Source organism: Peromyscus californicus, unplaced genomic scaffold, assembly GCF_007827085.1.
Source record: "Peromyscus californicus insignis strain IS unplaced genomic scaffold, ASM782708v3 Scaffold_11__1_contigs__length_118956290, whole genome shotgun sequence".
NCBI classification, from domain to species: Eukaryota; Metazoa; Chordata; class Mammalia; order Rodentia; family Cricetidae; genus Peromyscus; species Peromyscus californicus.
Genome location: NW_026294402.1, coordinates 30,866,724 through 30,878,986, shown reverse-complemented (window position 1 = coordinate 30,878,986; position 12,263 = coordinate 30,866,724). Strand labels below are relative to the sequence as shown.

General features: G+C 51.6%; 1 protein-coding gene across 1 annotated transcript; it reads left to right on the top strand.

Annotated features, from left to right (window-relative positions):
- The first annotated feature begins 2,637 nt into the window (after window positions 1–2,637).
- On the top strand, window positions 2,638–11,724 carry Vsig10l2 (V-set and immunoglobulin domain containing 10 like 2). The gene is made up of 12 exons (XM_052726336.1): window positions 2,638–2,719; window positions 3,692–4,042; window positions 4,290–4,565; window positions 6,157–6,432; window positions 6,868–7,116; window positions 7,671–7,931; window positions 9,387–9,677; window positions 9,997–10,293; window positions 10,927–11,049; window positions 11,303–11,327; window positions 11,435–11,487; window positions 11,618–11,724. Exons 1-12 carry the CDS (start codon window positions 2,638–2,640, stop codon window positions 11,722–11,724), a joined length of 2,391 nt encoding a protein of 796 aa, XP_052582296.1.
- Window positions 11,725–12,263: the final 539 nt, after the last annotated feature.

Here is a 12,263-nt window from a genome sequence, read left to right as displayed (position 1 = left end):
TGGAATGGGGAGCGGTGGTAGGGAACCTGGGTGCCTGTGTTATTCGCATGGATACATGGTCGAGAGACACAGTGAAGAGCTGGAAGGCCCTTTCAGATGTAGGAAGGTCTTCCCAGCCTTCCTCATGGGCCTGGGTGAAGGCTCAAGATGGAGCAGTGCAATCATTTCCCAATGGTCAAAACATGTTACGTAAGAGGAGCAAGAGCACCCTGACACTGTGTACAGCTGGGAAAGGATTTTGAGTAGCCCCATCAGAAGAGAAGGAATTTAGCAGTTCTGCAGACCCCTGGCTGGGCAGAGCGAACCGCTGTGTTGGAGCAGACAGGGACAAACTGGACGATATCCAGAGCTGGAGAGCAAGATGGCACATGGAGAACAAAAGTGGAGAGAATTTGAGCACACTTAAAAAATGTGCCTGGCAGAACTTTCCCATGGAGTTGTCAAAAACACCTACGCCATCCAACTTTCCCTGCCTTCAGACTCCCAGTGAAAAACCAGCTCTCTTAGGTACCACAACTTATCAGGCTGCAGAATCACATGGACTGGGTCCTTGTAACACACCTCTTCCCAAGGGGCTTGGGTGTGGTTCAGTGGTCAGGTGATTGCCTAGCATGTGTAAGGCTCAGCACAACAAAAAGTTAAAGTAAAATAAAAAAAAAAACTCTTGCTATATATACCCATACATCCTGTTGGTTCTATTTCCCTGGAGAAAACTGATGAATAGGCCTCTTTCCCTGACTTCCTTTCCTTGGGTGTCCCTTATTTAAAAAAAAAAAAGTGTGAACTGAAAAGCCCACCTGAATCTTCTGTGATCCTGCTGCCCCTAGATCAGAAAGAGATACAGGAGCTAATTCTGCAGGCAGCATAGAGTAACTTCTGGTGCAGAACAAACCCTTCTCAGAGACAGGAGCATGCTGTAAAAGTTTCTTAATTCACATTGGCCTGGCTCTACATTCTCCCAGAGACAGGCTACTGCATACCTTGAGGTGGAAGGCAGTTCAAGGTCCTCCACTCTATGCCCCCAAATCTAAGTGTGTTTCTTTTTCCGTGTTGGTTGCATGTGTGCATATATGTTTGCATTTGTGGAAGCACACATGTAGGGGGCAATACCTGTGCAATTGGAGGCCTGAGGTCTTCAACTTGATTCAGTGAGGCAGAACTCTCTATCAAACTGGGGATCCCCTGTCTCTGCCTTCTGAGGTTGGAATTACAGATGGACTACCATGCCCACGTGGCATTTACATGGGTTCTGTGGATCCAAATTCCAGTCCTCAGGCTTGCATGGCAAGTGCTTAACCACTGAGCAATCTCTCCAGCATCTAATGAGGTTCTGAAGATTCCTGCTTTGAGAAACATGGAGGTCAAAACAATGATCCATAGGAACTGGTCTCTAGGTTCGGGCACACCTATCCTCACTACATAGTTGAAATCAGAGCTTCAAGGGCCACCCATTAGTCTGTTCTCCACCCCATGAGCTGAGGGGATGGGGGATAGGAGACCTTGGCCATGGGTTAGGGGAGAAAGAGACAGGGTCTGTTCATAGGCCTGTTGTCCTAGGGCAAAATGACAAGGGTCAGAGCATCTCTGGACCTAGGAAGGGCCTGCCTAGCACTTGCCTCTGACAGCGATCCTGTCACCAGAACCTGACACCAGACATCAGATCCCCCTTCTCACTGGGGTCCAGGAATCTCACCCTCCCCTCAACCTTGCCACAGGGGATGGAAAAATCTGACCCCGTCTCAGACTGTCATTCAAACACCATGAGGGTAGCAGGACGTGATAGGAGACACACAAGATGAGGGAGGAATCAGAGAACCCTGGAGAACAAAACAAAATGCTGAACTCTGCTGCAGCTCTAGGCGCCAGACTTCGTCAGTTAAATCCAGCTAGGAGCACAAATGGTGCACCTACTGCATGCTAGGCAGTGCTCACCTGTATATGTGTACATGTTCCCATGTACGCACGTGTGAATCATATCAAACATAAAGTGCACAAAATTTTAAGGCTTTATGAACTGTGGCCCTACCCAACTCAAGAGACAGGACATTACTAACACCCAAATGTCCACCACACACTAATATAAATTTCATGTCATGTATACAATATGTTATAACTTAGAGTGTAACCCCATCTATCTATAAAGTTACCAAAGTTCCAAGAAGCCAGAAATTTCCTGAAATCCCATAGTCCTTCACTGTGTTTGACTCCTCCTCCTCCACCTCTAGCTTCCCGCAGAATATGGGGACACCCCAAGAAGGGATGAAGGCCATTCATCGATGTATTAAACCTTAGGTGCCCTTCCTCGGAAGCCCAGTATCAAGCATTTGGCGGGTTTTGAGGCTGGAGGCCTTATTCCACCACGTTCAGTGACACTCCGATACCATTCAGTTGGAAGGGCGGAGGCCATGGTCCTCTCGGCCACGCTTGTCCCTCCCTCACCTTGCATGGATAGAGTGAATTATCAGGTGAATAATTCATGAGTTATCGGGGCAGTGAGGGTAATAGGAGCGAGCAGGGGTATCGGGAGGGCTGAGGTTGGCAACCTGAGCCTGATCCCCATCCTCCCAGGACTCCTGTGTCCGGAAGAGAGGGACTCTCTCTTAGTTAGGCAGGAGCCTCGGGTGCCCTGATGGGGCCATGGTGGGTCTGCGTGCCCATCACAGACCCTTCCGCTGCCAGCTGCTGCTGCTGTTCTGCCTGCTGCCCCCAGGGGCCTCAGGTGAGTGACACTCGGACCCTCTTCCATCCTCTTCTCACACCCCACTGTTTCTTCCCCTTTTGCACACACATGGTCATTTAATGGTGTCCATTCGCCATCCATCTGCTAGACATTTAATTAGCATGCACCAGCTATGATACGTAATGTGCTGCTCCGTTATTAGTTGACAATTGATGGAGCTGGGTGGACTGGTAAAGGCTGCTCTCCTTTTCCCTGGGCCACAATAGGATCTGAGGAAGCTAGAGTCCTAGTCTGGAATCCTTACCAAGAAACTTCCAGACCCTGTATAGCTCTCTTGTGTCCCCAGGATTGTCATTTTATCCATCTAATCATACTGACCTCCGGATGCTTGTTGAAAACCCTGTCTTGGAGATGGAGAAACAGGTTGCTGGTTAAGCGATCATGAGGAGCCTGGCTTGGATCCCGGGGCCCATGTAACAAACTGGGCATTTCTGCAAACACCTGTCTCTCCAGCTCTGAGGGATCCAATACCTTCTTCTGGTTCCTGCATGCGCATCTGCAAACATACAAGTGCACGTATACTCACACAGACATGTGTGCACACACACCAATACAATAAATCTTCAAACAAACAAACAGACTCCTGGTCCCCGATCTCTTTTCAAACTATGAGATTCCTACTCATTAGTCTGAGGTGGAGCCCATGAACTTGTATTTCTAGCAGATGGTTTGATGGATGGATGAGAGGGCAGGCGGGCTGGCAGGGAGGTGGGAGGGAGGATTCTAGGACGCCCGTCTATGTCAGTTAAGCTCCCTTCCAAACATCTAAACAGGGAAGCCCACAGGCTCCCTCGGGGACTGTCTCTTGCCCACTAGCCCCATAAATAGCTCCTCGGTCTCATTGAGGCTCCATGGGCCTGCAGAGCAAGAAACAGGCTTCAGGCAATGGGGTAGAGTGCCCCCTGAAATCTAGGGCAACACAGACATCATGGTTGTCTCTTGTGTCCCCAGACCAAGCCCACACAACCTCCAACACCCCTGGGGAGAAGGCCTTGTCTACCCAAGGAGTGCGGGGCAGCTCTGTGGAGCTAGACTGCCGCCCTGGGCCTGCCCCAGTGGCAGTCCTCTGGAGCTTCACTCCGCTGGGTTCCCTGGTTCTTCAACCTGTGGCAGTCACCAACGGAGCCTCTTCAAGAGTGGAGTCCTGGGCAAAAGCTCTGGGTGTCGTGAGTCTAAGGAACAGCAGCCTGGTGATAGAGGAGCTCCAAGAGGGTGCCCGGGGCCACTTCCTGTGCCAGACCCTGCTTGTTTCTGGTGGCCAGATCCACACCACCTACTTGTATCTTACACTGGCCGTGCTGGGTGAGGCACCAAGTCTGGGGTTGCCAGCCTTCAGCTGACCTACCAGTTGCTTTGTATCTCTACGCATGCACTTCTTTGCATGTGGTGAATCCCAAATTTAATGACTCTTTCTGGGAGTGAGGAAACCTGGGATTTGAAGGCAGGGATGTTCCAAACCAAGTGACCAGACAAAGCCCATGGACAGCAGGGCAAGGGCCATTGGACAATGGTCTGTGTAACAAACCCATGGCTTCTCTTTCTCTGGTAGTGCCTGTGTCCAAGCCTCGGGTGCACCTGAGTGACCCATCCCCAATAGAAGGAGTCTCCGTGGTGGCCACATGTGCTGTGAGGGAGGGCACAGAGCCATTGACCTTCTCCTGGCACCATCACACACCCCAAGGCCCTGAGGAGGTCCTGGTGGGTCTTTCCGAGCCAAGGCTCCAGCTAGATCCAGTCAACCGGACCCACCTGGGCTGGTACAGGTGTAGTGTCAGCAATGCAGTCAACCAGCTGAGCAGTGACGGGGCCTTCCTAGATGTCATCTGTGAGTTGAACTTGGGACACCGGCTGCCCCCTCTGGTCCCATGTCAGAGCTTCCCAAATTCTTTCCCCAGAGTGCTCCAGCCCTCCAGAGACTCCAAAAGGCAAACATTAGAGGATGCTTTTTCCGTCAGGGCCAAATGTGTCTCTCATACCAAGGTTTTTAACTTTTGAAGGTTATGAGTTCGCTTTTCCAGGAAAAGGGGCATCTATTTGCATTCATGATCTTACTTACAGCTTGGGGAGTGGCCTGAAAATTTGGTCTTTGTGTCAAGTGTGTGGGGCTCTAACTGATCAGTGACCCCTGGGGGAGCAGGGAGAAGGGCCATAGAGCAGAGATGGCAGCAAGCTGGTCCAAAGTTTGAGCCTGAGGGCTGCCAGTCAGAAACCAGAAAGGGAAGCCTTAAGGAAGAGAAAGCTACCCCAGTGCCCATTACAGTGGTCACACGTGTGTCTCTGATCACTTGAGAATGTGGCCAGTTTGAGCTCTGCTAATAATGGTAGAATGCATCCATGATTTTGAAAACCTACTTGAAGTGAGAAAATATAAAATAGCACAGCACTAACTTTTAAATTAAAAAGCTATTGAAATTATGTTCTAGATATAACTGGATAGCGTAAATATTAAAGTAAAAACTGCTGTGTGGTTTGTTTGATTGAATTTGGTTATTTTTGCTAAGATTTGATTATCAGAAATTTAAATCCACACAGTGGCCCCAGAGTGGTGGTCTAGAGACATTTGTTCATTTGCTTATGTTTTTTGGGTTTTTTTGTTTGTTGTTTGTTTGTTTGTTTGTTTGTTTTTTGACAAGGTCTTAGTTAATCTAGGCTGGCCTCAAACTCATTATGTAGCCCAGGCTGGACTTGAGCTCCTGATCCTCTTACCTCTGCCTCTCAAAACTGATATTCTAGAGTATGCCACCTTGCCCACCGGTCCAGAGGTTTTAAGGAGCAGGGACTGATGGCGGCTTTCCAGTCATAAAGTAGATAGTGTGTAGGGATTACACATTGGAGACATGGAGCAGTAAAGTGAGCAGGAGCTCTAGGGGAAAAAAACGGAAGCAGAGTGGAGGAGGCAGGCAAAGACTTCCATCCCTTCTGGGAGTTGGAAAGACTGTAGGGAGTGGAGATCCCAATTTTGGAAAACAGGAGCGGGGGAAGGCAGGCACTCAATGAGTGAATAGCGCTGGCTGTAGGATTTATGTTCAGAACGCTGTCCCTCCATGTTTTCTTCCTTTTGGAGTCTGGAGTGACCAACCATTCCTCAGGAAATCCCTCAGTCCCAGACACCTAGAGCAAGCTGGTCATCCAATCTCTCATCTGCCTCGTAGGCCCCTTGCTTCAGCCCAACCCTGTAGTCCAAACTCAGTTCCCGCAATGAGGCTCCACCCTCCAGCGGCCTTGCCCGCTCTGCACCGCACTGTGTCTATGACCCATTCTCCCAGCGTCTGAGTTACTGGAGGCTCCAGCACAGACAGGGCTTACAGACAGCCAGTGTGTACTACGTGCTCCCGGGATGGGTGAAGAGAATCAGTAACAACACCGTGAGTGAATGAAAAGGTGGAGAGGTGTGATGGACCTTCCTTGTCCCCCAGATGGTCCCGACAAGCCTGTGATCACTGTGGAGCCACTGGGATTCGCTGAGGATGGGTTCTGGGCCAGTGAGAGGGAGGAGGTGACCCTGAGCTGCCTGGCTGCATCTAATCCTCCTAGTCACTATGTGTGGTTCCGTGATGACGCTCAGGTCCACACTGGGCCCACCTACCTCATTGCCAGTGCTAGCCGCACCCACACAGGACTGTACACCTGCCTGGCCCACAACAGCCACCTAGATACCCACACCCAGACCACTGTCCAGCTCACCATCTACTGTGAGTGTTGGGTGGGGAGGGTACCCAAATCTGGAGCTTACCCAGGCCTATGCTCAGGCTGTCCACAGCCACCCTGGGGGGGACATGGTGTCAAAGTTGTTGGAGTGGGGGAAGGCATGTCTGGAGAACCATGGGAAGAGGCTGAGAGAGGGGACATTCCTAGACACCCAAGGGCATTACTCCCATGGTCCCAAGGCCTGGACTGAGGCCCAGAGAAGGGTACTACAGTGACAGGCAAGATTCCCAGGGGCAAACATGGAATCCCACAGGAACTCTGAACTGCCTACCCCTTAACCTCCTGTTCCTTGACCAACCCCCTCTTGTCCATTTCCTTCTCCTTTGTCACGCCAGTTCTCCATGCCCCCACCTGGGCCAGGCCTGCTGGGCACTGGCAGGGAGCTGCTTCAGTTCCTTCTCACCTACCTCTCTGCCTAGATCCCCCCAAGGGGCAGCCCTCCTGTGCTGTGCTCCCCACCCTTGGGGCTGTGGCTCTCCTATGCTCCTGGCCTGGGGGTTTCCCAAAGGCCCAACTTCATTGGGAAGGGCCCCAAGGGAATGGCCCGACTGCCTCCAGTAATGTCACCTGGAGTTACACAGCCACCGGACTTCCGAACGGCAGCATCTTCACCTGCACAGGACAGCACCCAACCTTGGCTACGCCCGTCCTCTGTACAGTCACTCTCTGTAAGTAGACACAGGTAACACCCGGAACCCTGGTGGTGTTAGTTCTAGGCAGTGTGGGTATGAATCGGGATATCTAGAAGGACCTGGGGCCTGGGATTAAGCTCTGGATCTCTGGCTCCCAGGCATTTCAGGAAACATGGAGATGGTAACATTCAGTTCTCAGCTTCCTGTCTGTCATGTACTCTGCCCTCCTCAGTCTGCCCAGAGCTTTGGCCGGTGATACCCTCACTCTTACAGTCTGCTTCTGTCTATGACATGTTGATCTGGAAATAGACTTCAAAGCTCTCTTTGCCAAATGTTCTCTTCTGTGTTCATGACAGGGTTACAGTGGGATTCTGTTTTCAAAGCCCGTTCCCCAACCTCCAGGGCTCCAGACTGTTTTCTACCTAGTACCTAGTACTCACCAACTTATATAATAGCTGCTTCGCATCTGTTCCCCTTTGTACTGTCACCTGGATAAATGATGAAGAATGAGATTGAGTGGAGGGAAAGGTGGGCCTGCCAGGCCCGTCCTCTTCCCACAAGGCCACACTGATCCTATCACTCCTTCCCAGGGGAACCTCCCGGGAGCCCCACCTGTTGGACCACAGCCACAGTAGGTGACCAGTTCATCATGCTGAGCTGTGAGTGGCCTGGAGGTGAACCTCCTGCAATGCTGAGCTGGCTGGATGGACATCAGCAGTCCCTAGGTGACCCAAGCTCCTCTCCAGCAGTCTACGTCCTACAGGCTCAGAGTGACCTGGCAGGCAGAGAGTTCACCTGCCAAGGCTCTCACCCACTCAAGGCCCCCGGCTCCCACTGCCAGCTAAGGCTAGGTGAGCAGGGACTGGTCATGGTTCTGGGGTTTGGGCAGGAGAACCAGGATTAGGGGCTCTGGAGGGGGGCAGTGCTGGACTGGGAAGTGAGTTAAAAGACAGAATGATTCACTTTCTCTCTAGGAGCTCAAACTATTTACGTGTGTGTGTGTGTGTGTGTGTGTGTGTGTGTGTGTGTGTGTGTGTGTGTGTGTGTCTGTCTGTCTGTCTGTGTGTGTCTGTGTGTGTCTATGTGTGTATATATACCCTTGCCACTCTGCGCCTGTGGAAGCCAGAGGACAATGTGTGGGGTCAATGCTCTCCCTCTCCCATGTGGATTCTGGGGATTCCATGTGAACTCAGGTTCTGAGGCTTGGTGGCAAGCTCCTTTGCACAGAGCCATTTTGCCAGCCCCCCTTTTCAATCCATAAAATGAGAGAGCTTGGTCAAGGTCAGCGTTGTCCAATAAAAATATAATGTGAGCTATATATAATTTTAGTTGCCACATTAAAAAAAGTAAGAGGTAAAACATTTCATATATTTAAAATTCATTCCAATATAATAATGTTATTTAGAGCCATTTAGCATCTTTCACACTCCCTTGAAAACGCAGCGTACCTGTAATTTACCTCTCAATGCATCCTGGCCTCGTTTCAAGTGCTCAGTGGACACATGCGGCTGCTGGCTACGGTTTGGCATTGGGCAACACTGGGCAGCACTGATCTAGATGGTGTGGGGATGCTGACTGCATTTCTCATTTTATCATTTGCATAAGGGAGGTGCCTGACCATGTTCTTGGGCATTCAGTGTTTCAGGTATCAAAGATCTCTCTACCTGTGTCCCTTGTTTTATCCATGGTTTGGTTCCCCCTTTTGTCTCCGCCCACTCCTTCCCAGTCTATGAACAACTGAAAAGAAAAGAGTTCAATACTGAAAGATGTAAAAAATGCAGGGAAAGCAAACAGGAGCCATTGCATGCAACAGGTCTCACAAAATGATTCCCCACTTGCTCTCCAAAGTCTCTGAGACTAGCAAGCTTTAGGGGGCTTTAAGGAGATCAACTCACAGTCTTTCTTGCCCAATTACTCAGTCTCAGAAATTCTATGTAAGAGATCCATTGGCACCTGCCTGTCAGGGGCCTTCAGAAGCCGAATAACTTCCGTGGCCCTGCACCATGTCAGCAGGGAGATGGCAGGCTGCTGCGGGAAGACGGCCCCTGCTAGGTGCTCCGGTGCTGGGGTGGAGGGGGGCGGAGAGTATCACCCCTGCCTAAAGTAACAGAGGCTGGGACGGGAAGGTAGAGGATCGTAGGGGCACACTGCAATGACCAGTAGGCCCTGGAGTGGACCACATCAGAAGCCTGAACAGGAGGGCTGAGTGGTCCAGGAAGAGCTGCCTTCTCTATTCTCTCAAACTAGCATTTTCCCGACAGCTGGGGGCAGCCGCTTTTTCAGCACCCCCTTTTCTGTCTCTTCAGAAGCCCCGCAGCTGGCAGTGGCTAAACCCCGAGTGTCCGTGCTGGAGGGAGAAGAGGCCTGGCTGGGCTGTGCTCTCCAGCAGGGCACACCACCTGCTCAGCTTCTCTGGCTAGGACCCCAGCAACAGCCGTTGGAACAGAGTACTTATGGGTTCATGCTCCACCCTGAGGGTACCCACCTGCGCCTTCAAGTCCGAGATGCTGACCCAGCACACCACAGGGGCACTTACCAATGTGTGGCCCGCAACGCCTTGGGCAATAGCAGCCAGAGTGTGCTGCTGGAGGTCCTGAGTGAGTGTAAAGGATGTGTGTGTGCTCCTGTGGCAAGGGACATAGGTGACCAATAGCTGCAGAGGGCTTTGCAGAAAGCTTTGAAAATTACCTTCGCCAAAATTTAGGCACCTTCTAGAGCATGACCAGACTGGTTAGGGGGATATGAATCTGGTGGATTCTTAAATACGGGCACATAGAACTCCACACTCCCTCATTTTATCAATGAGAAAATGGAGATTACAGATGCTCAGGGATACATCTCTCCTCTCTGCAGACTGTCCACATAGCTGTCGCTAGGCAGATGCCTGTATGTATCCCCTTCTTCACTCACCTCCAGGGTATCCAGCCCCTCCCAACGTCACCATCAGCCACTTGACCTACAGGCGACAACGGAGAGAGGTGCAGTTGCAGTGGGCCGTCCACGGCCCTGGAAACCTGACGGGCTTTCTGGTGCAGCAGAGGGCCAGCGTCCCCAGCTCAGAAGCTGGTGCTTGGGAGGTAGCAGCTCGTGACATCGAGCCAGAGAGCAGGGACCGGCGTCTGGGAGGGCTGGACCCAGGAGTCCTTTACGCCTTCCGCATCCTGGCTATGAATCACCACACTGCAGGACATCCTTCAGAGGTGAAGACACCAGGTGCTGGGCTGGCAGCAGGGAAGAACTCGCCTTCCCCCCTTCCTCGCCCCCCAAGAACTGAAACCTGGTCCATTCTCCCCTTCACAGGGTAGCCTGCTCCAGTACTTTGCTTCCATCCTGACGGGTCCCTTAGCCTATGGATGCGTCAATTCCTTCTTTCCTATTGCTCTTTACTATCTCTCTCTCCCTCTCTCTCTGGGCAGCTTAGGAGGCCCCAGGCATAGAAGCAGACCCCTAATCCAGTTTCAATCTGAAGAAGCTGGAGAAAGCATGTGATATTGAGGATTTAAGAGGAGCCCACTCTGTGCCTCAGTCTCAGCTTCCTGTCGCTCCCTCTGTCCTGGGAATTTCTTGTTTTATGGCCTAGTTCCTTCAGGCCTGATATGCCAAGATAAGTAGCCTTATGTATCTTCTGCCAGAAATGGGGATTTGGCTGGGAACAAACCATCAGCACCAGGCAGCCAGGACACCTCTTTTGATGGGAAAGAAATGAACTCCACATTCCTTGGATCTCCCACAATAGGCAGCAGAGCCTTTGGGATATGCAGGGTCCTATCTCTGCACCCTGTGAGTCACTGTTGCCCAAGTTCATTGATGGGACTAATTAATACAATGCATGCTCTCACCTCCTAGTGGACCCTGCCTTCAGTGTCTACCCGGCTGTAATGGGTGCTGCAGGCACAGGAATGGTGGTGGCATTGGTGGCCTCTCTGTTGGTGTTCCAGTATGCTGCCCGGCACCCACACACTTTGCCCTGTGAGTGCGAATCTGAAAGGATGGCTGCTTGACCCCATAGGGTGGCCAGGTGTAGACCCACCCAAACAGGAATCTAGACTCTTCCTTTGCTGGATGTCATCCTTTGATGATCAAGACCCCAGCCAGCCTCAAGCTCTGGGGCCATTCCCCTTAGGTTCCTGAGACTGCATGGAGCCCTCTAGGAAGGGGAGGGCCATTCTCCTGGGGTCCAAACTGCACTGGTCCAGTTACGATCTTTCATGTCTTCCCACAGGCCTCAGTCGGTTGCTTGTTCCCATGTGAGTGTACAGCTTATCTTTATGGGACCGGGACTTTTCTGAATTGGAAAGGAAGGCCGGGGAGGTGCAGATGCCTCTAACAATCCTCTCTCCCTTACCTACCTCAGGGAGCACAGGCAACAACAGAGGGTCTCCAGGGAAGGCACCGAGGCACCGGCAGGTAGGTACCACCTGTGCCAATGCCTACACAGAGACCCCTGCTGGGTTCCGTGCATGTGGTCTGTCTTGTCCTCTGAGAGCGGCCTCGGCACCCCCACTTGCCCTTCTCTGCTCACTTGTGCTCTTTCTAGGTACCGAAGCAGCAGCTGCCACCTCAGGTTCAGACCCGGTACAAGAATCCACCGATGCTCCAGTGAACGTCACCATCACAGTGACTGCAACACCAGGAGTTCAGTGAAGGGGCAAACAGGCTGAGGGAAGGCAAGGAGGGTGCAATGAGCCCGCCAGACTTTGGTCCTAAAACCAAGGAGGCAACTCTCCCTTCCCCATCCAACACGTAGATACTAACTACTACCGGCTAGACTGGAAAAGTGGTACATGGCCCAACTGCAGTGCCTCACATGACCGAAGAAGCCCTGATCCAGCCTGTGGCAGATAGAGGAAAACACACAACCAATCGGAGACAACATGGAAGGCACCTGAGAGCAGCTGAGAATGCTACAGGGAATGTCACTGAACTAAGAGGTAGCTAAGCTCTTTCTAGAAGAGGTGCGGAGAGGCACTGGATTGAGCAATTTCCTAACTCGATTGCATCTATGTCTAGCAGAGTTATTTCAATTACAAACTTCTGAGCTGGTTGCTTGGGCCATGCTTTATCGGCAGGAAGAAGCAGGTGCCTAGCTATGTGTTTGAAATGCAGCTTAGGAGCATTGCTGACCCTGCAGTGGTCAGATTCGGGGAATCTGTGCCAGCGGAGGTATTCAGCAACACTCCCGC